This window comes from Cimex lectularius, unplaced genomic scaffold (assembly GCF_000648675.2).
Source record: "Cimex lectularius strain Harlan isolate CLEC.00 unplaced genomic scaffold, Clec_2.1 scaffold454, whole genome shotgun sequence".
Lineage (NCBI taxonomy): Eukaryota > Metazoa > Arthropoda > Insecta > Hemiptera > Cimicidae > Cimex > Cimex lectularius.
In genome coordinates this window covers 26,429-51,607 of record NW_019393026.1, presented here as the reverse complement: position 1 = coordinate 51,607, position 25,179 = coordinate 26,429, and the positions used below count along the sequence as shown (strand labels likewise).

At 34.0% G+C, this 25,179-nt stretch overlaps 1 protein-coding gene and 4 non-coding genes across 5 annotated transcripts; 3 read left to right on the top strand and 2 right to left on the bottom strand.

Annotated features, from left to right (window-relative positions):
* The first annotated feature begins 1,125 nt into the window (after positions 1-1,125).
* LOC112128063 lies at positions 1,126-1,267 on the top strand. Its single transcript, XR_002910846.1, has one exon. It is a non-coding gene; the product is annotated as a U4 spliceosomal RNA (small nuclear RNA).
* Positions 1,268-4,827: 3,560 nt separating this feature from the next.
* Positions 4,828-4,969, top strand: LOC112128064. The gene has a single exon (XR_002910847.1). It is a non-coding gene; the product is annotated as a U4 spliceosomal RNA (small nuclear RNA).
* Positions 4,970-7,624: 2,655 nt separating this feature from the next.
* Positions 7,625-7,786, top strand: LOC112128061. Its single transcript, XR_002910844.1, has one exon. It is a non-coding gene; the product is annotated as a U1 spliceosomal RNA (small nuclear RNA).
* A 2,958-nt stretch (positions 7,787-10,744) lies between these two features.
* On the bottom strand, positions 10,745-10,886 carry LOC112128062. The gene has a single exon (XR_002910845.1). It is a non-coding gene; the product is annotated as a U4 spliceosomal RNA (small nuclear RNA).
* Positions 10,887-17,082: 6,196 nt separating this feature from the next.
* Positions 17,083-21,286, bottom strand: LOC106671022 (protein lin-52 homolog). Its single transcript, XM_014401770.2, has 4 exons — positions 21,127-21,286; positions 18,231-18,317; positions 17,620-17,730; positions 17,083-17,546 (listed from the first exon to the last, which is right to left on the bottom strand). Exons 1-4 carry the CDS (start codon positions 21,167-21,169, stop codon positions 17,395-17,397), a joined length of 393 nt encoding a protein of 130 aa, XP_014257256.1. The 5' UTR covers positions 21,170-21,286; the 3' UTR covers positions 17,083-17,394.
* Positions 21,287-25,179: the final 3,893 nt, after the last annotated feature.

Genomic DNA, 25,179 nt, shown 5'->3' with positions numbered 1-25,179 from the left:
TCTACATCACTGGCTACCCACCGTTTTGAACAGCAACACAATTTCAGTTTAAACAATACAAAAATATTAAACACAAAACAAAACAAACATAACAGAGACTTTTTAGAAAAGGTTTACATCAACAGAGATAAACACAACATCAATTACACAGAAAAGACATATGTAAACTCAGCCGCTAATATCTCGAATCAAATTCAATATCAATAACATACATATAATACACAAAACATATAAAACAATCATTACACTTCACACATCAAACAATTCTACATAATCTAAAGCTTCAACAATTTATCTCTCCTTTCCCTAATAATCCCGTCTATAACAATCCCGAGAGGGTAGGTAACCAGGCTCGAACGACAAACCATTACCCCTTTTTCCATTTTTGGTCCATTTCACCTCAAAGACGTCGGCTCAAAAATTCTAGCGTTAAAAACTCTTCATACATAGGATAAGGATGTAATCGATCAGCAATACTTAAGTATTGAATATATGTCAAGATTTTGATCACATCTCTCATCTACATACATCCAAAAACCTATAGAATAATAGAAGTAATAGAATTACTCACAGATAAACACTTCACTAACAAAATTAACAAATGTTTATTAAGGATAATGTATTACGAAAATAGTAAAAGAATGAACCTTTAATACCTACTGATATATATTACATCGGACATGTAAAGTGAAATTACTACATTACACGTGTGTTTGTGTAAAAAGGAATGGATGGATAAAAAGTTCTACAATATGCTTTCTGCTTCTCCCTTGTCACCCCATTTTATTTCATAAGCCCTTTACTTTGGCCACCCTCCGACAAGGCCTGCTAAGCAAGCCGCTGCTTAGAGTGAACAACGTTTTTTGTGAGTTGCCACTAGATGGCACTTACAAGAAATATTTCACACACAAAGTTATAGATTGATCAAATTTGAGATTAATCATGTATTTGATACCTTTTACCGAGCAAAAATAATATCACTAAACCTTTCTCTCAAATTTATTGTGTAAAGAAACGTTCTTTAGTTGTTACGTATTAATCCAATAGGCTCAATAGGCGCTCTTCATCCCACTTCTTCGATTTTCTGTTCACAACTGAGTACGATTAGCAATCACTGGAGACGTTAACCTTGCGCAGTGGCAATATCGTAATCAATGAAGTTCTACTGAGATGCGATTATTGCTAGTTGAAAACTATAACCAATACTCCGCCATTCTGCTGTGAAATACCAGTCGGAATAGGCAATTTTTGAAGGTCTCTACGGGGATCCGCTAAAGGCGTTGCCAAACATGTAATTTAAAGTGTTTTCAAGATTCATATTAATTTCACTAATTTCCTGGTCCGCTTGACCAATTAATACATTACAACAATTAAGGTTTTTAGTTGAGATGAAAAAAAGTTAATGGCACGTGCGGGGTTCGAACCCACGATCTTCGGCTAGATACGCCCCTGCTCTACCACTTGAGCTATCGTGACCTCGATCCACTCCTACTTTTATTTAAACATACCTAATGTTTTATTCAGATAACGTGAGATGCGGGTGTTAAGGCGATGCCAAACAGATTTTCCAGATTCATTTTATTAACTTGCCCACATCTAATACCTACATTTTCATTTAACTTTACTACACTTGGTTTTTGTTGTTTCTTCCTTCCGTTTTCTTCATTGAATTAATAAAAATCTAAATTAATAGAAATGTTTGAAGTGAGGTGTGTATGGCAATTCACTTTCGCAGAAAGAGAACTAAAGTAAATGTGAAATGAATAAGGGAAAAACCTGTCATACTCGTCTAAATATTCTTTCTCATACGACCAAATAAATTTGAGAATCAATCTGAACAATTATTGTCGTTAATTTCCAGTCCGGAAATTTTAATTGTTGGCCCAGTTAATAACGTGTTTTGATGATTGATCGGCCCATGCATTTTTGACAATTGAACGAAATCATATAAATAGGACGCCTCAAAATTCGATTAAGGCAAAGTCGAAACAAACCCCAGCATATTTAATAAATTAATATGTATAGAAAAGTCATACTTTGTAATGCACAGTATTTGAGGTTTTTACTTAAAATGAAATCATTATTGCCGTAATATGTGTTTGCATTATTTTGATCCACGAAAGGTAATTTTTAGGTTAAAAAAACCTAACCCTGGTATTGGTGGAACTTTAATATGATCTCATGTCAAAAAGCTCTATAACAAATAACATATGACTTTTAGTTACATTTACGTTGAAATTGAAGTTAAAGTTTAGCTTTTCATATTACAATAAATTAATAAATAAAACACTGTGCATGCATTAATTTTCTATTTGGTATGAGTATTATAATTCGTATAAGACGCGCTTTATATTTTAATTCAATGAAAAACGTCGTAAAATACAATATTCATAAAAGAATATATGTACATTTAAAAATCAAATTTGAGTCATTTTGCACAGTAAATAAATTACAAATACTACGACCCCTATCTACAATAAATAAAGAAGATGAAAACTATCCTCATTCACCAAAAAAGACTTTTGAGATAGTTAAAAAAGTCTGTTTCAATCTATACATTATTTTGATTAATTATTCTTTTTATCTAAAGTCTTGTTTGGGATGAAAAATTGGTATCACGGGCGGTTGGTCGGGTGGGTTCGATTCCCGCTACTAACTTTTTTATCTCAACCAAGGCCTTAGATAAAAAGTAATAATCAATTGAAATAATTAATAGGTCAATTATGACTTTTAAACATATAAGGATTATTATATATTATTTTTTATATAAGGAGTGCTAAAAACATTATATCTTAGCAGTGCTGTCTTTTTAGTATGTGAAACGTTTTGTGAAATTCTTTGTACAAACAATATTCTTTATTGACGAATGTTTGAAAGTTAACTATAGCTGATTATTGACGGTCATTGATCCACTCTCATCAACTCATCCGCCTAATCTTGTTTGATATTAAATAAGTAGATAATGAATATGTGATCTGTAAATAGGGATTGATCCCATTCTATATTGTGTACATCATTGTATCAATTTATAGCCATACCTTATATGTATTTTTAAAATGTAAACAATGTTTATAAATCCTACATGTATTTGTTAAACAATGTTTGTAAATCCCAGGCCCAGAAGATGATCTCAATAAAGATAGAAACTCATTAAATTCACTAATTTCGTGGTCCGCTTGACCAATTAAATCATTAAAGTTAATTAAGGTTTTTAGTTGAGATGAAAAAAAGTTAATGGCACGAGAGGGATTCGAACCCACGACCTTCGGCTAGATACGCCGCTGCTCTACCACCTGAGCTATCGTGACCTCGACCCACTCGGACATCAATGAAAAATGGCAAAGGAGGGAAAACTCATAAGGTGGGGTTGAGATGGGGAGTTGAGTATATAGGTTTATATTATAATGATTATAAGGTTTATATTATGCGATAAATATTTTGGCGTACTGCAAAATGAGGCAACTCTAATAATTAATTATTCAGAAATCGTGAGATGAGGTGTTTGAGATGCGTGAGAGTGATTTCTGAATAATTATCGATTAACGGTCACTAATCACCACACATTTCTAATAATTAAAAAAATCCGACTATATTAATGATCCCCGAGGGTTCTTATTTACCCCGCGCGTCGGACAACGGACTAATTATTTAATTGCTTCCAGATCAGTCAATTGTAAGCAGTTTAACTTAACGACCGACCGGGGATAATTTCACAAATTGGCCGATTAAGCACCGATGCTCTAGTGTTGGCACAATCTTACGACCTGGCTCTATTACACGACCAACCATTAAACCGATTTTATGACGTTGTCACTTAATTTTACACGGAAATCCAAGTGTGACAAAATTAAATATGGATATTGAACCGATCCACCGTTCGCCTTAGGAATATTTAGTTTTCAAATTAAGACAAGTTTAAATCACCTAAGAATAACAAAAATAATAAAATGTAAAAATTCCAGCGCTAACAACTTTTTACACAATTAATTAAGGTTTTTAGTTGAGATAAAAAAGTCAATGGCACGAGCGGGATTCGAACCCACGATCTTCGGCTAGATACGCCGCTGCTCTACCACTTGAGATATCGTGACCTCGATTGACTTTTTTATCTCAACTAAAAACTTAATTAATTGTAATATGTTAATTGGTCAAGCGGACCACGAAATTAGTGAATTTAATCTTTATACAATGAATAAGGATGTAATCGATCAGCACTATTTAAGTATTGGATATATGTCAAGATTTTGATCACATCTCTCATCTACATACATCAAAAATCCTATAGACCAATAGAAGTAATAGTACCCACCGATAAATACTCAACAAAATTAACGGACGTTTATTAAGGATAATCTGTTACGAAAATAATAAAAAAAATGAACTTTTATTATATACTGATGACTAAACGTCATCATTTGTGTAAAAAGGGATGGATTGATACAAAAAGTTCTACAATATGCTTTCTGCGTCTCCTTTGTCACCCCATTTTATTTCATAAGCCCTTCACTTTGGCCACCCTCCGACATGGCCTGCTAAGCAAGCCGCTGCTTAGAGTGAACAACGTTTTTAGTGAGTTGCCACTAGATGGCACTTACAAGAAATATTTCACACACAAAGTTATAGATTGATCAAATTTGAGATTAATCATGTATGATACCTTTTACCGAGCAAAAATAATATCACTAAACCGTTCTCTCAAATTTATTGTGTAAAGAAACGTTTTTTAGTTGTTACGTATTAATCCAATAGGCTCAATAGGCGCTCTTCATCCCACTTCTTCGATTTTCTATTCACAACTGAGTACGATTAGCAATCACTGGAGACGTTAACCTTGCGCAGTGGCAATATCGTAATCAATGAAGTTCTACTGAGATGCAATTATTGCTAGTTGAAAACTATAACCAATACTCCGCCATTCTGCTGTGAAATACCAGTCGGAATAGGCAATTTTTGAAGGTCTCTACGGGGATCCGCTAAAGGCATTGCCAAACATGTAATTTAAAGTGTTTTCAAGATTCATATTACTTTCACCAATTTCCTGGTCCGCTTGACCAATTAAATACATTACAACAATTAAGGTTTTTAGTTGAGATGAAAAAAAGTTAATGGCACGAGCGGGGTTCGAACCCACGATCTTCGGCTAGATACGCCCCTGCTCTACCACTTGAGCTATCGTGACCTCGATCCACTCCTACTTTTATTTAAACATACCTAATGTTTTATTCAGATAACGTGAGATGCGGTCTGGCGTGATGGTAGGTTTCAGAAAAACATTGCTTCGTTTCAACGTTTCTATCTTTATTGAGATCATCTTCAGGGCCTGGGATTTACAAACATTGTTTACATTTAACAAATACATGTAGGATATGGAAAAAGTGAATTTATACAATGCAAAATATATTTTTTATGTTCAATCAAAGTATTTCTACTCACTCAAAGTGTTTGTCTTCTGTGTAATTGTGTCGTGTTGAGAGTGCCAGTGAGATTTTGCTGTTTTATGTTTACATACGTTGGATTTTGAAGGGGTGGGGAAGGAAGTCGGTATAGATAAGACATTTTTGTATAAGGCGTCGGCTTCTTTGAGGTGAAAGATAATACCAATAATGTGTTGGTAATGGTTCGGCCAGATTATCCTTTCAGGATTATATAGAAAGGGATAAATAGGAAAAGGAAAGCTAAATTGTTGAAAAATTAGACTATGTGAAAAATGTTTGATATGTGGAATGTGATGTGATGATATATATATGCTATCTATGTTGAATTTGATTAACAAAATTGGAGTAGCTACTGTTCTGTAGTTGATGCTGTGTTTATCTTTGTTGATGTAAACCATTTCTAAAAGGTTACGTTTGTGTTTGTTTTGTTCTGTGTATAATATTTTTGGATTGTTGAAGTCGAAATTGTGTTTGTGTTCAAAATGGTGGGTAGCGAGTGCTGTAGGATTTTGCTTGAGTTTTTGCGATCATAGATATGTTGCTTTACTCTCTTGTCCAGATATTGGGATGGAAGAGCGATATAAGTTGCCGGACAGTTTAAACAGTTAATTTTGTAGATTATGTCAGATTTATTTGTTATTGGTGTGGGATCTTTAATTTTTGAAAAAAAAAAAGAGTTCGAATTGTTTTATAATTTTTGAAAGCTATTTTGAAGTTATCGGACGAGAGAAATTCGCTTAATTTATGTGACAGACTTTGAATAAATGGCATGGAAATGTAAGCTGGTTTGTTTGTATTTGATAGACTAAATGTAGTATTATTAGTAATAGTGGATGGTGTTAGTGTTGATTATTCTGTTAATTATGGGGTAGAGATTGTTATGGAGGATCTGTTTGTATATCTTTATGTTTTTGTGGTGGTAGGTTTCATGGCTTAAGGTAATCATTCAGTGAAGTAACCCTTTGGCCGTGTTTTTATTGTATTAAGAGGATGGTGAGATGTAAAGTTGAGGTAGCGATCTGTGTTTCTTGGTTTTTGATACCAATCGGTGATTAATGTGCCATCTGGTTGTTTTATTACGATTGTATCTAAAAATGGTATTTTTTTGTTGATTTCGATTTCATGTGTAAATTGTAGGCGTGGGTGAAAGCTGTTAAATGTATCTAATGTAGTTTTAATTTGATCTGTGAGATCTGCTGTCAATATGTCTGTAAATCCCAGGCCCTGAAGATGATATCAATAAAGATCGACCGTTGGCACGATAAAGAAAATGTTTTTCTGAAACCTACATCACACCAGACCGCATCTCACGATTTCTGAATTTTACCAAGTATGGTGTGGTGATTATTAGTGACCGTTAGTCAATAATTATTCCGAAATCGTGAGATGCGGTCTGGTGTGATGTAGGTTTCAGAAAAACATTTTCTTCTTAACAGCCTTCAATGAGTTTATAAACTTAAAACCTAATAGATATGGTTTGTGGTGGGGGTGTGTAATTGGCAATTCACTTTCCCAGAATGTGAACTAGGCAAACTCGATACAAACCCCAGCATAATATTTAATAAATTAATATGTAGAGAAAAGTCATACTTTGTAATGCACAGTATTTGAGGTTTTTACTTAAATTGAAATCACTATTGCCGTAATATGTTTTTTAAATTATTTTGATCCACGAAAGGTAATTTTTAGGTTAAAAAAAACCTAACCCTGGTATTGGTGGAACTTTAATATGACCTCATGTCAAAAAGCTCTATAACAAATAAAAGAGGACTTTTAGTTAGATTTACATTGCAATTGAAGTTAAGATTTAGGTTTTCATATTAAATTAAATAAATTAATAAATAAAACACTACATGCATTAATTTTTCTATTTGGTATGTACATTGTAATTCGTATAAAGCGCGCTTTTGAAGTGTTACTACCGCTAGCTAGCGACGAATTCAAGGAACTAAGCTGATTGTCGAATTGTTTTTTTCGTTTAGACTAAACACTAAACGACGTCAATGGGGAGACATTTTTTTTTCAGAATAACCCTGATATATATTAAAGTGTGGGATATATGCAGAGAGTTGGTCAAAGAAGGCTGAATTAACGCCATAATCGGTATGTGGAATGGGAAAGGAGGTCAGCTTCCCGATCAGGCGTTGAGAGCACCGTCGTATAGAGTTGAGCCGGGTGCACATTAAATCATACTTACCTGGCGTCGGGGTTACCGTGATCACTAAGGCGGTTCCCCCAGGGTGAGGCCTTCCCATTGCACTTCGGCTTGGCTGACCTCTGCGAATATCCCAAATGCGGATATCTCGGGCGCGTAATTTTTGGTAGTCGGGACTGCGTACGCGCTATCCCGGTTTTAATTTGGAAAATTAAAGGCAGAAAGAAGTAAAAAAAGTCTTTTTTAAGTAATGAATATTCGCAGAACGATAGAATGTTTTAAAAATGTATTAAACTTGAACAGCAAAGCGTGGAAAAAAAGAAAAGCGTGTGCTGAGGGAGACAGGCAAGTTTACAAAATAATATAAGAATTTTATGATCTTATAACGTAAAAAGTCATAAATTACAATTTTCCGCAATGGAGCAGTTTCTGAAAGATGGTTTTATATAGTCGAATGGGTGAACATTTACAAATATTTGAGTGTTTTTTACGCGTCTTTCCCTCTCACCACCTTGACGCTAGAATTTCTGCTCCAAAAACAGGTTTGAACTGCGTCTGGGTAAATCTATTCTGCAATAATCTTCTTCCTTATGAAGCCAAGATAAAAGTTACTAAGGTGTCCTGCATTTGATATGTACTTCAAGGAAATAAATTAATCGGACCTTATTTCTACGAAAATAATTTAAATGGTGCTCAGTTCCTCAATTTTAAAGTTGAACTGGACCTGAGGTAACCTGTATAATTTTTCTCCAAAAAAAGGTAAAAATTTGAAACTACTAAAAAATATTAAACATGCATTTTTGGATTTTTTGATAGCGTCGTTGGTTCAAGAGAAATACAGCTGGGCCATCTAAAAAGGACACCCCCTATGCACAGACTAGTTCCAGAAAATATGGATGCTTTGAGTTCGATTACTTCACGAATATTTGTGCACTGAATCGGGCAAGGAAACCGACAATTAGCCGAGCGCCGAATATTGTTTTGCTCGGCGAATAACCGAGCACCCCGTCCCAACTAGTTCAGCGATTCTTTGGCATTTGAAGCATACCATATGCCTAGAGCCCTTTTACTGTGTAAACATTAGATGCATAACCTTCATAGATCTTTTTTTAACTTTAAGCCGGGAGCACGTTTACCCGATGCTACCCGACGCTTAGCCACGTAGGGTGTGCATATCTATGCGACGTCCTCGCACGCCACGTACAGTCACACAGCGTGTATCACAAATCAGAACAGGAATGCCTCTTTTGTTCTTAATGCATTATTTTGAGGAAAATCATGTAATAAATTGTTAGTTAAATTTTATGAGCACAACCATATAATAAATTGTTTGTTAAACTTAATTGTTTTAAATAAAGTTATTCCGGTGTTTTGATAAATTTTCTTCCTAACCATCATAATTAAATAATTTTTATAAATTTTTTTGATTTCGTTTAATTTGGTTTACATTAAAATAAGAATGTTGTACTTAATATAACGACGAAATTACATGTACTTACTTTGAAATATACTACAAAAAATATGAATGTCCTGTTCTGACGCTACTCCACGAAAATGGTGTAATTTTATGAGCAAAACCATGAAATAATTTGTTAGTTAAATTTTATGAGCAAAACCATGAAATAATTTGTTAGTTAAATTTTATTAGCAAAACCGTATAATAAATTGTTAGTTCAATTCATTATATCAAAAAATGGTACACCGGTGTTTTTGACCAATTTTCTACAAAACCATAGAAATTATTATTATTCAGAAATAGTGAGATGCGGTCTGGTGTGATGTAGGTTTCAGAAAAACATCACTAATCACCATACAGAAATTATTTTTTTTTTAAAATAAAACTAATAATTTTTGATCTCGGTTAATTTGGTTTATATTAAAATAAGTATGTGGGGTGATTAGTGACCGTTAGTCGATGATTATTCGAAAAACGTGAGATGCGGTCTGGTGTGATGTAGGTTTCAGAGAAATATTTTCTTTATCGTGCCAACGTTTCGATCTATATTGTGATCATCTTCATGGCCTGGGATTTACAAACTTTGTTTAAATTTAACAAATACATGTAAGATGTGGAAAAAAGTGAATTTATACAATGCAAAACAATATTTTTATATTCAATCAAAGTATTTCTACTCACTCAAAGTACACATTTTCTGCGTAAGTGTGCCATTCTTGCGTGTCGTGTTGAGAGTGCCAGTGAGATATTGTGTTTTATGTTTATATACTTTTTAGAAATGGTTTACATCAACAGAGATATACACAGCATCAATTACAGAACAGACACATGTAAACTCAGTCGCAGCTACGCCAATATCATTAGTCAAATTCAATATAGATAACATACTTATCACATCACCCAAAACATATATTATAACATATAAAACATTCATCATATTCCACACATCTAACATTTTTACAAGGTCTAATTTTTACAATTTAGCCTTCCTTGTCCTATTTATCCCCGTGTATATAATCCTGAAAGGATAATCTGGCCGAACTATTACCAACGTTTTTTCCTTTCTTCGGCTCTTTTCACCTCAAAGAAGCCCACGCCTTATACAAAAATGTCTTATCTATACCGACTTCCTTCCCCACCCCTTCAAAATCCAACGTATATAAACATAAAACAGCAAAATCTCACTAGCACTCTCAACACGGCACGCAAGAATGGCACAATTACACAGAAAACAAACACTTTGAGTGAGTAGAAATATCTTGATTGAATATAAAAAGTATTTTTTTGCATTGTATAAATTCACTTTCTTCCACATCCTACATGTATTTGTTAAATTTAAACAATGTCTGTAAAAGTGTAAATCCCAGGCCCTGAAGATGATCTCAAAAAGATCGAACGTTGGCACGATAAAGAAAATGTTTTTCTGAAACTTACATCACACCAGACCGCATCTCACGATTTCTGAATATTCATAAAGTATGTTGGAATTAATATAACGACAATAATACGCGTAGTTAGAATAAAAAATGAACGAGTGTCCGGTTCTATTGTCTTCGACTGTACTCGATACTACCCCATGAAAATCTGGACAGTTGGGATCGCAGAGCGTAGAGTTAGTAATCGAGCAAATGAGCAGCACAGAGATAATACAATTTAAGTCAAAACTGGCCTCTGGTTTTTTCGTTACGAACTAGCGAGCCCCCGTAGAGGCTTCCAAAAATTGCCTATTCCGACTGGTATTTCACAGCAGAATGGCGGAGTATTGGTTATAGTTTTCAACTAGCAATAATCGCATCTCAGTAGAACTTCATTGATTACGATATTGCCACTGCGCAAGGTTAATGTGAAAACTGCGTCGCAAGGAACATGTAGTTCTTAATGAAACACGCCGTCGCGGGAAGTAACCTTTGACTTAATTTTACATCCAATAGTTTACACATTGCACAAGCATTTGATATTTTTATTATCATTCGAAAATATGTAATTTATTAACATAAAAATATAAATTGATGTAAAACTAATTAATAAATTATATTCGAAGCATAGACAAATAACAACACGTTCAACAATGACCCTGCTGCTACCTAGTGGCAAATAATTACTACTACGCCTGATCCCTTTTGACAATTTTTCATAATTTAATAATAAATCTTCATAACTAGAATAATTAAATATTTTTAAGATGAACGGTTCGTTTTAAAATCTCGTTCACCATAATTTCCTTTTATGTATACACCCAAGTATTAGATAAAGACAAAAATTCAATGTTGGGATCGAACCGGGTGGATTAGTTTAGGGAAAACAAGCAATATTCGGTTTTTTAGGCGTTCAAAAAAAGCTTCGTTGTTCTTTTCTTTGGCACCGTCTTTTTTCGCTTCTATACACATTGAAGTGTTATGTCTGTGGTTTTCAGCTGTCATTGCTGCCTGTTTGCACCGTTTTAAATAGGGTTATTTAGCCTAAAAACTCGGAAGTACAGTAAATTTGGCCACTTTCTGTACAATTGTAGTATTGTATGTTATTGTTTTGTATGTGTAGAAACCGAATCAGATATCAGAAAATGAAACGTTTTCTTTAACAAAAAGGTATATCTATAAGGGATAATAAATTTTTGTTTCATTGCGGACGAAGTGCAAAAAGTTGTTGACTTGTATAATAGGTACATAATTATAGTTACTAGTTATTTTGTCAGTTCAAGTTTTTAGTTATTATTCTTGGAATAAGAAATCATTGTAATTGATCAGTATAACGATTAAAATTGCTTTCCATTCACACAGACAGAAAAAAGCAAATCGTACCATTCACTACAGAAAGCCTTTCACTGATAGTTTTTGAAAGTATGCAATTTTAATGAAAAGCCAAAATTTTAATAATTTCGATTAAAAAAGCCAGCTTACTACTTTATCAGAAATAGTATTAAAAAAATTAAAAAGATAACTATTGGGAAGCTCTTGAGTTCAGCTTTTGTTTAAAACGCAATTTTACAATTTTTAGTCAGAAATTAATTGAAAAAAAAAGTTTCATTTTGGATATTTGAAAACGGGATTTTTGCTGGTTTACTTGCAATAAAAGCAACTTAATGCTTTTCATTCCTGATCAGCGTTAAGTTATAAGGATAAAGGTTTTCAGAATTTGATCTTATCTTCTTTAAGTTTGTGTTTCAACTGTGTGAAGAATAGTTATTCAGATAAAATTATTGTGAGTCCATTTGAGTCAATATGCCAGATTATTTTTTTCAATGTGTAGTTCAGTTGTAGTGTGTTATTCGTCTACCGTCCATGATTTTGGACAATTTGCTATGGTCCAATCGATTTGAGAAGTTTCATTGAATTCAGAGTATAGAAAAACATAAAACTATGCCAATGGTGATTATTGGTAATATTGGTTCCAATTTTGGATTTTGAACCACATATTTGTACGGTTTGCTGTGGACAATCGTAAAAAGTTTCGTTGGATTCAGCACACCAAAAAATCGAAACATACAAAATTTGGGAAACTTACCTGAAATAGCTGTGTGTTACTGATTTTTTTGCGTTGCAGAAGCCAGGAAAATTTTCTATAAATTTTTTTATTATTTTTATATTTCTAAAAAAAACCTAAAAACTAAACTCCCCCTTCATAAAACCCTAAAAACCAAGACTCTGGTGACCATCCAATCTCAATATGGATGCTAATGCATTTGTATATTACAATTGCATGCAATTGTATATTATTCCCCCCCCCCAGAAAAAAAAAAATCCATTTTTTGATTTTGTTATTAGATGCGTAATCTCTTTTCAAAAGTTCAAAGTTTTTCAATTTCACAAGAAAGGCATTAGCTTTGGTTATTTATTAAATAAAATTGTAGACAAAATAAGAGGTTTAATCAATGCTTTTCTGGGTTGGAAATTAATTACTTCCATTATCATAATGTTCATGCTGCGATAGACCAATTTTTTTTTTTACTTGGGACACTGGAAACAGAAAAATTTGGGAACTGCTGAGTTGTTGTTGGTTTGGTTTTTTTGAGTGAAAAGCATTTGGGGAAATTCTTAGATTGTAATTTCTCAGCTTTTTGTTGATATCTGATGGGCTTTGATGAAAGCGATAGGTCGAAGTTCTGCATCAGTTGGTTTTTCCAAAAGCAGATGATTCATAGACCAGTGCCTTGTTCTTGTAGACCACTTCTCCATTACTAGCTTTTGTAAGGAATATTTCTTCCAAAGTTTTCGTTTCTATGAAGTTATCTTGTAGGACCTTGATTTTGTCTGGTGTTGTGAATATTGCCAAAATAAACATGAGGTGATATCTTCAACTGTGAGTTCAGTGAATAGCATGCAGAGCTGTTTTCGCTCAACAGCAGTTCTTCTACACAAGAATCTTAATGGGTCGATACTAAGGACTTTGTACAATGGCATATTTAGCTCCTTACATAAACTTCATTATAGGTTAGGATCTTATTGTTTTTTCAACTTGCAGTTTCTTTCTGGGATTAAAGCGACAAATTTGTTAAGACCCAGAAGAACCCATAGGTTACTATAGATCACTAATCTGGTGGAATAAAGCTCAACAAAAAGTAGCTACCCAAACATTAGACAGCGTACAAAGACTAGCAAATCTATATATCACAGGGGCAATGAGAACAACCCCTACAAATTCATTAGAAACTTTGCTGAACCTACTTCCATTGGAAATATTTATACAAGGAGAGGCTAGGAAAAGCTCATTTAGGCTCCAGAAACAATTAAATTAGAAAGGAACTAAACAATTCAGGCATACAACCATAATCAACAAAATCAGAGACCCATTATTAGAAATGGGGACTGATTACATGATCCCGGAAACAATCTTCAAAACTTCCTATAAAGCCTCAATGGACTATAAAGGAGAGGAAGATCACAGGAGAGCATCAGATACAATGATATGGTACACAGATGGCTCCAAAACAAACGAAGGAACCGGATCAGGCGTTTTCTGTACAAGCCCAAAACATGAGCAATCAAACTCATTATGGAAGTACACTTCGGTCTTTCAAGCGGAAATACATGCCATCAATGCTTGTGCCCTGGAAAATCTTAAAAGAGGTTACACTGGCAAAAAAATTCTCATAAGATCTGATAGCCAAGCAGCCATTAAAGCATTAGCGTGTAAAACAATCATATCAAAATTAGTCAGTGAATGCATCCAAAATCTCCAAAACCTGGGTAAACACAACAACCTGATGATATCTTGGATGTCAGGGCACAGGGGAATTTTGGGTAACGAGAAAGCACACAGTCTGGCCACAGGAGGATCTGCAAGCCCATACATAGGCCCTGAACCTATACTTGGGATGAATGGATCCAAACCAAACAAAAGGAGAAGTGGATAAACTCTAGCGGTGCTAGACATAGTAAACTTATGATGAAACAACCCTCACCAAGACTAGCAAAAGCGTTGCTGTAATTGGAGAGAGCAAACTCAGAGTGGTAGGATTACTAACCGGTCACTGGCATCTGAGAAAACATCTACACAACGGGTATATACCACGATGATCCCACTTGCAGATTATGTAATGAGGACGAAACAGCCACCCATATCATCTTTGAATGCGAAGCAACAGCTCAATTGAGATTTAACCAACATATGGAAAAAATTTAGCAAATTTAATTGCAAATTTTCAAATTGCAGCAGCGACAGTCAATGACCTGATACTTCTAAGGGGAAGGATTCAGTCTATTTCACTGAACTAAGGAACTAGGAAGATACAAGCCAAAAGGCTGCAGTGCCTGGGGAGCGCAAACCGCGCTTCCTAGTATCCTTTTTACCATACCATACTACCCCATTTCGTTGGAATGGGTTGAAGGTTGCACATCAGTGTACTAAACTTGTATGTTGAAATTTTTTTGTTTTTAAAAGGAATCAAGACGTTAATTTAATTGTATATATGTTTCTGATAAATACTGTTATTATTATCAATCCCGTGTGCGTAGCCATCTGGAATTTGCAAGTGTCGTGTGGTCTTGTTGATTGGGTCTTGCAGATCTGAATTATTTGGAAAGATTGGACTGGCCTGGCCTAGCTCTAGAGTCACTTAGCTCCTACCGGACTTCTGCTGATCTCAGTAGGGGTTGGAAATTGTGGAATGGGGCCCTTGATATCAAAAACTTATATTTTACTACATGTGCCTCAGCAACCACTAAGGAATCAAAATTGTTCTTTGTCCCACATTGTAGAACAGAATATATACCTTATTACAATACAAATCGTGAATGTACAAGATTTTTTTAAGTATATCTATTAATGAAAAATAAAAATTATATATTAGGTCAGAATAAATAAACATCCACCATTTTATTTTCTACAATTTCTACCAAAGATAATACTAAATAAATTCCATCATATAGGTTGAAATTAATACAATTTGGTAGGGATAGGGATACGGTTAAAAGAGGTGGCCACAAGCACAAGGCCTTCTGCACCTTGACCTGAGTAGATCTATTGTGCTCCCCTGTTTTTTATAACTCACTGGCTGGTTTCAGGTTGTTAATCAACCTCCATAGCCTTGCCAGTGGCTCCTTAGTGTAGGATTGCTTGTGGTTTTTCCTGTCATAGTTGCAACAACCTGCACCTACATACACCTTCACAGTAACATAAAATGTGTTCTGCGGTTTCCTCCTCTTCCTGGCAGTATCTGCAGTGTTTCTTCAGTCTGTACTATCCAGCGCATGCCCTTTCTTAAGTGGCAGTGCCCCCCTCAGAAGACCAACCAGAAAACTGGTTCAGTTGCAGTTTCCCACGTTTCTTTGTAAGTTTTGCGGATGACCCTTCTATCAATCTCTTCGCGTGCCTGTGGTATTGATCCACCAGATTTTGTACTCATCAAGGATCTATTTTAAGATGTGTCCCCTTTTGTGGCAGGGTGCTAAGCCCCAGTAGGACACATCGAACCTGAGTCCATGTTGCCTCCTTCTTTGGCCAACATGTCAACCATTTATTTCGTTGCCTCTAGCCACCTTTTGGTGATTACAGTTAAGTTCTGATATTTATATACAGGAAAAAATTTACCAAATAAAATTGATTTCTTCAAAGTTTTTGTGCTATTTCTGGCAAAAGCAATTTTACTACATTGCATTTTGAACATCAATAATTGAACTCATAGATTGATAGATAACATTGAAATTGGGAGGGGGAGAGCTTTTCTTCTGGCTTCAGAAAATACAATCCTACTTCTCTGCCAAATTCTTCTAATCAGCAGCCGTCATCTCTTTTGCTACTATTTAAAGAAAAACTGTCCCAAAATCAAGTAACTATTCAAGGTCAGTGTAAAAAGTTGTAGTGTAGTTCACCAAGAGCAAACAGTACTGGCAGTAAATCATTGGTCATCTTCCTCTGGTTTAACTAGTAAAACAAATTTTTCCCACTTATTAGAAATATTCCTCTTGTCAAACATCAATTGTACAGGTAATTGTGTTAAAATCTTCTATAAGAATTTGATGGATACATGAAAAACCATAAACTTTTTGTTAAGGGGTTCAACTGATGTATATACTTTTTTCTTACGGGGTTCACAACAGCTGGTCATATCATCCCCTAGGGTGCCAGTGAGGGAATAAAACACATGTTGCAATTCATGCTGCTGTTTTCGAATCCAACCGAGGACTTTATCTTATAGTGATGAGTGCCGTGTCAATGCCTTAAACATTGCAGCCATCGTCTTTTAGTTGTGATCGATTATGAAGACCGACCACGAAGTTGTCCAAGTGCTGAGGCACTTCCATTGCACCAAAATTATCGGAAATGACCAAGCAACAGGTTATTACTCTGTGGATATCAAGAAGAAATCTCACAACCAACAGATGGCCAAAAAACATGATATGACAGTCTTCTTTTAATTCATATATAGATAAAATCAAGTGTGATACTCTACAATGCAGATAATAAAATAAAGTTTTACTTACTTTTTTATTTGAATAAAATATTCAATGAATGGGTCCAAAATATAGAATTTTTTCAATTGGCCAAAAAATATCTTAATCATATCATCACACTGTTCAAACATTTTGAAAAATCCGAATTTTACATTAAAAAAATATGTTTTCTTTTTAATCATAAAATCTTGAGGTTAGTAGGTAAAAATAATTGTAGGATATAAAAATGCCCACAATAGGACGCAACACATGCAATTTCAAACAATAGATACAAAGCTAGATAAAGTCAAAATATGTTCAATAGAAATTAACAAAAAAATAATTAATGGTTGCACAAGCACAATTTCACAATTTAATCAATTTACCTATTATATACATAAACATATTAAATTATATAAAATATCATTTATTCATTTATTTAAAAAATATATTATTGCACTTAGATATAAGACAAACAATTCATTTCCGCCTCCCAGGAGGCTTGGTTGGAAGTATCGCCAGAAACCTGCCCCTTGTCATTTCTTTTGATTCTTCTAGTCCTAGTTTGTACGTCAGGTCATGCAACATTCTCACTTGCTGTATGAGAGCTTCTTTGGAAATCGTTGAATAGTCTAAAATAAAAATATATAAATAAATTTTTTCTGTGGAAATACAAAAAATTAAAAGCAAAACAAAAAACCTTACGTTCTATCAATTTGTAGTCTTCTTCATCGAAATAATGTATTTCTTCTATTTCTTTTGGAACGTTATTTATTGTTAATGAATGCCGGGCCGCATACTCCGTGACCCCCGGAACTGGAATAGTGACAAAATACCATATAAAAATGCTAACACTAATAGATTTAAAATGATAAAAACAAAAAAATCAGTCATGTGAACATTTAGCGAATAAAAACATATTTTATTTATTTTTTGAAATAACCCAACATTTATTGGAGAGAATTATGTAGATGATCTAGCAAGAAATGGCTTACTTAAAACCTTAAGTAAAACATAATTGATAGCAAATTTCATGTGTTGTTTGACTGGCCAAAAATTAATAAAAGAAAAGAAAAAATAATAATGAATCAAAAACAAACCTCAAACATCTCCAGCAGTTTTGTAGAATACAAACAATTTCTTGCACACCCGCTCTAGATATTTTTAAACATTTAGTTTTACACATGTTGCTATCAGAAACAATTCATAAAAATAAAATAAATAATGTGTAAAATTCCTAGTATTTTTAAATGGATTTGGGTGTGACAGATTCTCGGCTCTTTCAAAGTTTATTTGTTAGGAAATGATATACTTACTAGCTTCGGGCCAAAGTTCTGGCGAAGACCGATCCAGCTTTTCCCGACTTAGTAAAGAATGTTCCCAGTCAGACATAATAAGCACACCTACAAAACCAACACAGTTAATACCTTTGTATGAAGAAAACCTCAACAAATAAAGAACAATTTTATTCCATCAATACCGTAAGAACATTTTTCTTATTTGGAACAATTATTGTTTGAGTATTTAATACATTGATATAAAAAGCCTAAATTGGTCAAATTATTTCAAAGACAGCCCCATGTGCATTAATTTTAAAGACATTCTTGAAAATAGACATTTTTGGCTCAGCCACTTTTTCAATTTTCTTTTATAACACATTCCCAGACCCCTGTGCGAACAAAGGGCAGTAACCAGCCTGATCCTTTAAATTTTTCTATTAAACAATTTTGAACTTCACAAACATTATCAAAATCAATAATGCCTTTATTGATATTCAACTTTTGATGATGAAATTCCACCATAAAAACGCAACAAACCTCGAAAAATTGTTAAGTAGCAACTCTTATTAAAGCATACTTTAAAGAAATATTAATAAGAAAACTCATGTTTTATGGAACTTTAATTCTACAATTTAAATGGTTTTTGCTGTTTACTTTATGTCCAACCAAGCTGCAGAAAGCTCAAAATTAAAAACTACAGGCTTACCCTACAGACTTCATGGAAAAATCGTACAATTTCGTATTCTGTTAAAAAAAATTATTCTTGACCTATAAATTTCTGCCATGAACACCTTAATAAAATTTTCCATTTTTTATGTTTTGTCTACTTCAGCACATTCTAATGAAAATGTCGGAGCACACATCCAGAGACTATATGTAAAGTGGGTAAACAAAATAGATTTATTTCTTCTCCAGTTATGTGTGGTGATGTCTGATTTTGATCAATTTGACCTATAAATTTGTTTTGATAAGGGAATTGTTAGAAATTGATCCTTACAAAGAGACACTATGACAGTATTAAATTATAAAAATCAGAATAATTCAAGATGTATCTTTCTTGAAATATATCCTTTTATAAGCAAGTATGGTAACTAGAATGATCAGCAATGACCAAACTGACACATCATTTCCTGGCGGTTCTCGAGGTTTACGTAGAAACAACAGAATCATTCAGTTCATACAAAACACGTTAATAAAATTTAAAATTTTTTGTTTTGCATTCTCAAACCTTGTGATGATGTCAGAGTATTTATACAAATATGATGATTATTTGTTCATCTGTGGAGTTCAAAGCCAATAGCTTGGTTATATTCGATTACAATTACAATATATTGTGTAAGAACAATTGAAACAGCCATCTAAATGTAACCAAAAGCTAAAACCATTACCAATTTTTAAGATAAACAATTTTAGGTATAAAAAGAATGACTCATTCCACATTCTGTAGCTTGGCTACATTCAAATTGTTCTGGTTCATACAAAGAAGCACGATTGACAAAATAACACACTAACAGAAGAGGGCAAAAATCGAAACCAGTCTGACATACCAAAATGAAAGAAAAACAAATGGTTGTTTCTAGTGATCCTTGAAAGGTTTCAGCATTCCATCATCTTCAAAGATTCGCATGAGTGTTCTTTTATTTGCAAGGACAGACTACTATGATGATCGGAAATGTCCAAACTACCGGTTAATTTCATGACAGACCTCAAAGTGTATAGGTATGTTTATACAGAAATCAGCCCACCTTTTATAGACTGGTCATTTCTGATTATTAGAAATCACCCAATTACAGGCATTTCCCAGTAAAATCTCAGTGTTAGGTATAAACAGAAAGATTATTTCATTATTCATTCAGTTGTCCGGTCATTTACGATCATTTTGATCTGCTTATCCTAGCTGTTGAGGTCTTCTTCAGAAGTGGATCCTTTCAAAAATTTACAATTGACAAAATAACACAGAACAACCACCGTAAATGACAAAAATCCTTCACACTTCTGACAGACCAAAATGTTAGGAACCTACTAAACTTGGTTATTTTTAACTGGGCGGTTTCTAGTCATCCTAGTCTGCCAGATCATTTTGTCATTCCACCATCCTCAAAGGTTGGTATTTGAGCAATTTCGTGAAATATGTTCTTTTATATGCAAGGAAAGGAAGACCATGATGACAGATAAAGACAAAACTACAGGTTCATTTAGGTCTTGTCAGATCAAAATTATCATTGAAAACTACATTATTTATAGAAATGATAAATGATGGAGTGAATGTGGTGTTCAATACGTTTTAAAAGGATAGTTCCTACTAAGTACACAGTAAGTTGTTTTGCAACGATCCTGATTTCGAGCCTTTTAGCTCATCATCAGGTTGAAGGACTTCTACAACCACGTCTCTCGACATGAATTGCCAAAGTGAACCGCTGATACCTCCGCCAACGCCGAGCTTATGATGAGCTAAAAGGCTCGAAATCCGGATCGTTGCAAAACAACTTACTGTGAGTAGGAACTATCCTTTTAAAAAGTACTACATTATTTATATCCTGTCTACCAGATGTACAAATATATCAGCGTACCACCCGCTTCAAAAGTTGAATACATAGGTACAATGGGTATAATAAAGTACACAGACTAAGATGTTTGAAAATAACCAAACCACAGTATTTGGATTGATTCTTGCTATTTATACCGAACTTATTACTTTAGGATTTTAAAGTAAAATATGCATTGCATTATTAGAATGTCCTTAAAGCTATTTAAAAAATATATATTGACTTCAGGGATATATTTTAATGGTTTTTTAGCGTAATTATATGTATATAAAATGTAAACAACTGTGGTTAAAATTTTGAAGTTTGATTCTTGGCTTGGGCTGCCAGCAAAAGCCGTTGGACGCATAACTCAGCAGAAGATGAAAGCAAAAACGTCAACATCATACCTCCTCTGGCTGCAGCGCACGAAGTGGCCGCAGTTATTCGCATATATCCTCAAGTAACATTAGCAGAATGTGAACTTTACATTTTAAATTTGAAAGGAAAAAATGTAAACAAACACAGAGTACGTGAAGTAACGTAACAATGAAAGAAGGCCATTAGTCTGGTCCTGGTGGCACGGAGCAGAAACGAGTCTAGCTTGTGGCTCGCTCTGCAGCATGAAGGAACCTTGGCCAGTGATGCCATCTATACTCAGCAGCTAGCAAGCGACTTGGGTGCAAAAATGTACAGTTCTACGACAGTGAAAACGTCTTCATCTGCAAGTTTTACTTGATCCCAAAAAATTTTTTTGAAGAATAGTTATGCAATATGTCTTTAGCAATCATGGTCATATTCGGTATGTATTTTGTTGAATGATTAATTCTATTGGTTTTTTTCTGTGTGTTATTTTCTTAATTGTGTTCCGCGATGTTGGAGTTAACGGGTTGTTTGCCTTTGCACACTTAAGATCACTTTAGTACTTTCGTTAAAATCTGACCCTACCATACTTTAAGTAAATACACGCTAGAATGCTGAATTTAACCATTTTCCACGGTCAAACCTTAAAAATAAAATCACCTTTAACAGTTACATATCTGCAATAGTTATATGCAAGTCTAAGCTTTGCAGGATCATTACAAAAAATGTAAAAATACATTTTTACCATTTTCTAATCTTAACAGCAAACTTGGCGAAATGACATGATTTGAGCAAATTTACGGTAGACCTGTTTACCACCGAGACTACTCACTACCGAAAAAAAGTCTTCTTTTAGAGTTCAACTTTGTATCATTACAGCAAAGGTAAGTCGGGGCTTCCCAAACTGGGGTCTGCGGTGAACTTAGAGAAAAATTAATAAATACACAATTAAACATAGAATGAATAAATGGAATGAAAAATTTCATTGCAAACATTGTTGCCCTTAAAATAATTATGTTTTCCCTTGGGTAGAACGCTGAGGAAGGTATAAAATAACAAGCCAAATGCTTTGCAAAAAGATACATTTTGGACCATTAACATAATGTTCGTATTCAAAAATAAATAAAAATTTAAAAGGGGAGAAAATCAATGCTTGAATAAAAGTAATACTTTGTGCACGTTAAAACAACGAAATTGTAGCTAAATAAACAAACAAAAAACATATATTTAAAATAAAATAATAAATTCAAGGATTATTTGGAGGTCGTGAGATGCGGTCTGGTGTGACGTAGGTTTTAGAAAAACATTTTCTTTATCGTGCCAACGTTTCGATCTTTATTGAGATCATCTTCAGGGCTCAAAACGTTTGTTTTCCGTGTACATGTGTCATTCTTGCCTGTCGTGTTGGGAGTGCCCAAAATAAATTCAACTTTTCCTTGTTGATAAATATATTTCCAAAAAATAGTTTGTATAACGATTTAATTAGAAACATAGAAAACCTTGAAAATAACAAAATCTTTTACATTAAAATCTTAATATCAAAACAAAATTGATAGCCAACTAACAAAATATGAAAAAACTACTTTTCTTCTTGCTAGATAAATTATAAATACAATTTTATGTTGAGAATTGATCTCTATATTACTTGAAAAATAGATTTGTTTTTGTTTTGTGTTGCTTTTGAGTCCATACACCAGATAAAAGGGATGATAATGGTTTTTCAAAGAAGTCCGTACTTGTCAATATCATTTGTGAGTGATTTGTGATCCGAGGGTGAAGCAGCAGGGGGTGCCTAGTGCTGTGACTGCCCCCCCTTCATAGCCTGCAGCTAATGACAGTTTCACCCTCCGCCAGGGCGTTTTGCACATTTAAGACCTGGGCAATTTTCCGGTTCAAAGGCAGCTTTAATAGAGGAGAATTGGGCGAGGCTTTGTATGTAATCGACTGCACTCACATCGCTAGGCACAGCTGATCCAAGGACGATCCGCACATTCTCAGGCCACGTAAAGCGCAACCGTGTTGCAAAAGGGGTTTCGCAATTTTCTCTAAACCCACAGCCATTATTTTTTAACCACTGTAGATCGTTTAAAACGTCGCTGAAATCGACGTTTTTATTTATCCCGAGACGCGAAATTGCTAGCATCTCGAAGTTTATTGGTTGTGGGTATATTTCATTCTTTACATGCTACACTCTTGGGGGGGCTAAAAATAAAATTATAAGAAGCCGATCATCGGTTGCAAGCTTCAACAACAAACAACGCAGAAATAATTCAAGTTTTCTATGTGATATGAGTAATCAAATTTAACGATCCCACAACAAATTAATAACAATTTTATAGTATCCAAGATTATCTTAGATAGTGATAGAAAAAAATGCAATTACAAAGAAACTACAATGATATAAACAAGTTACAGTACAACAAAGGTACAAAGTTACTTATTTAATATAAAACTTAGAAAAAAAGAAACAATAAAAATCTAGCTCGATAGTGGAACACTCATTAAACAATAGATCAGGAGGTTATTCTACATGTCAAATTTGACTCAAAATTTGCTATTGTCAAAAGTCTGATTGTCAATTGTATTCGACATATTTCACTTTTTAGCTTATTTCAAACCTTTCACAACTTTTTCCCAATCTTAGACCAAACTTTTAAACTTCTTGTGTAAAGTTTAAGTAAAATTTTCTTAGTTCTGTAATATAGACAGATATGGCGCTTAGAGAAAAGTTGCATCCACTAATGAGTTGTACACTTAGGTACTTAATTTCTTAAAGTTCATTTAAACTTTAGGGGGGAATATTTTATGAGCGCCATATCTGTCAATACCCACAGAACGAAAAATCTTACTTAAACTTTTGACAAGAACTTTGAAAACCGTAAAAGTTTATATCTATGTCATTTTGTATTTTGTTGCTTAAGGTTATAATAAAAACAAAAAAAAACAAATGAATCTAATATGGTTTTCAATGCTTTTACCACTGTTTTAATCTGTAAAGATTACCATTATATGAGATGAGGGAACTTCATGTATCTCGAATACAATTTAAAGCAGACTCGGGACAATAGAGATTCTTAATCCAATTTGACATGTAGGATAACCTCCTGAGATATTGAAGTTTACTGGATATCCTGTGTATTTTGTAGGATTATTGCAAAATGCCTAGCCTTTAACGTTAAAAAAAAAAACAATTGAAATTTTATTTAATTTAATAACAACCTACAGAATAAAATAACAACAAAAATATTATCAATATAAGATAATATAGTTTTTTTAAAATTCAAGCTAGATCTTATCCCTGGGGTTTGATTCAAAGGGGAAAAACAACGAGAGTAGACACAGTCAATGTGCCTAGCAATATATACTTTAGTAGGGGTTCAAAATTATGATAGATAATCAAAAACTAAATAAATAAAATATTGTCAAGTAAAAGTGTTTAACACGTTAAAAAATAAAGAACGATGGTTGAAGGTAGAAAGCAAAAGCTGCTAAATTAGGATTAATTAAATTAATATTCTAAGTCTCGTCAGCCGACACAAATTGTTAAACTTTGGCTAAAGTGCCTTTGGCACGGAATGATTTTCAACATGTGATGAATACCAGCATTGAACTTGGCTAGGGCAAGTTTCCATACTTGGTACAACGGCCAACCTTGGCCATGCAGCATCCGCAATCCACCCGAAGCCGGCTTGTTCCTTCACCGATCGTTATCCGACAATCCGAAAGGGTCTTATTTAAAAAGGATACAAGGAAAAATTGTTATAATCGGACTGTTTTTCGTATTCTGCCCCCGGGTGCTTCTTGGCGTAAACAGACCGGAGACGGTTTCGCAATGTTTGGCTTTCGCATGACTTTTACTGATGACTGTTATGTATCTTTTCTTTTCCTTCTAGCCCGACAATTTGAAGGTGCGACTTAGGAAGTCTGGGTGTATAAGTAAGTGTAGAACCCTAGGAGATCTTATACAACAGTTTATACATGGAATACATTATAATTGTGTTATTTCGATTTTACTTTTCTTTTCGAGGCCGAAGTTTTCAGTATCGCTGCTCTCCTTGACATTTTCTCTTATAAAATTACAACAACACTGTTTATGGAGG

What these genes read in the sequence shown, in the direction of transcription:
- LOC106671022 (XM_014401770.2), bottom strand. Translation starts at nt 21,169, where the DNA reads ATGCGAATAACTGCGGCCACTTCGTGCGCTGCAGCCAGAGGAG. An exon ending in GTGCGCTGCAGCCAGAGGAG is followed by an intron (nt 18,318 to 21,126) that starts GTATGATGTTGA and finishes TTGGTTTTGTAG; the next exon opens with GTGTGCTTATTATGTCTGAC. An exon ending in AGAACTTTGGCCCGAAGCTA is followed by an intron (nt 17,731 to 18,230) that starts GTAAGTATATCA and finishes TCACTATTCCAG; the next exon opens with TTCCGGGGGTCACGGAGTAT.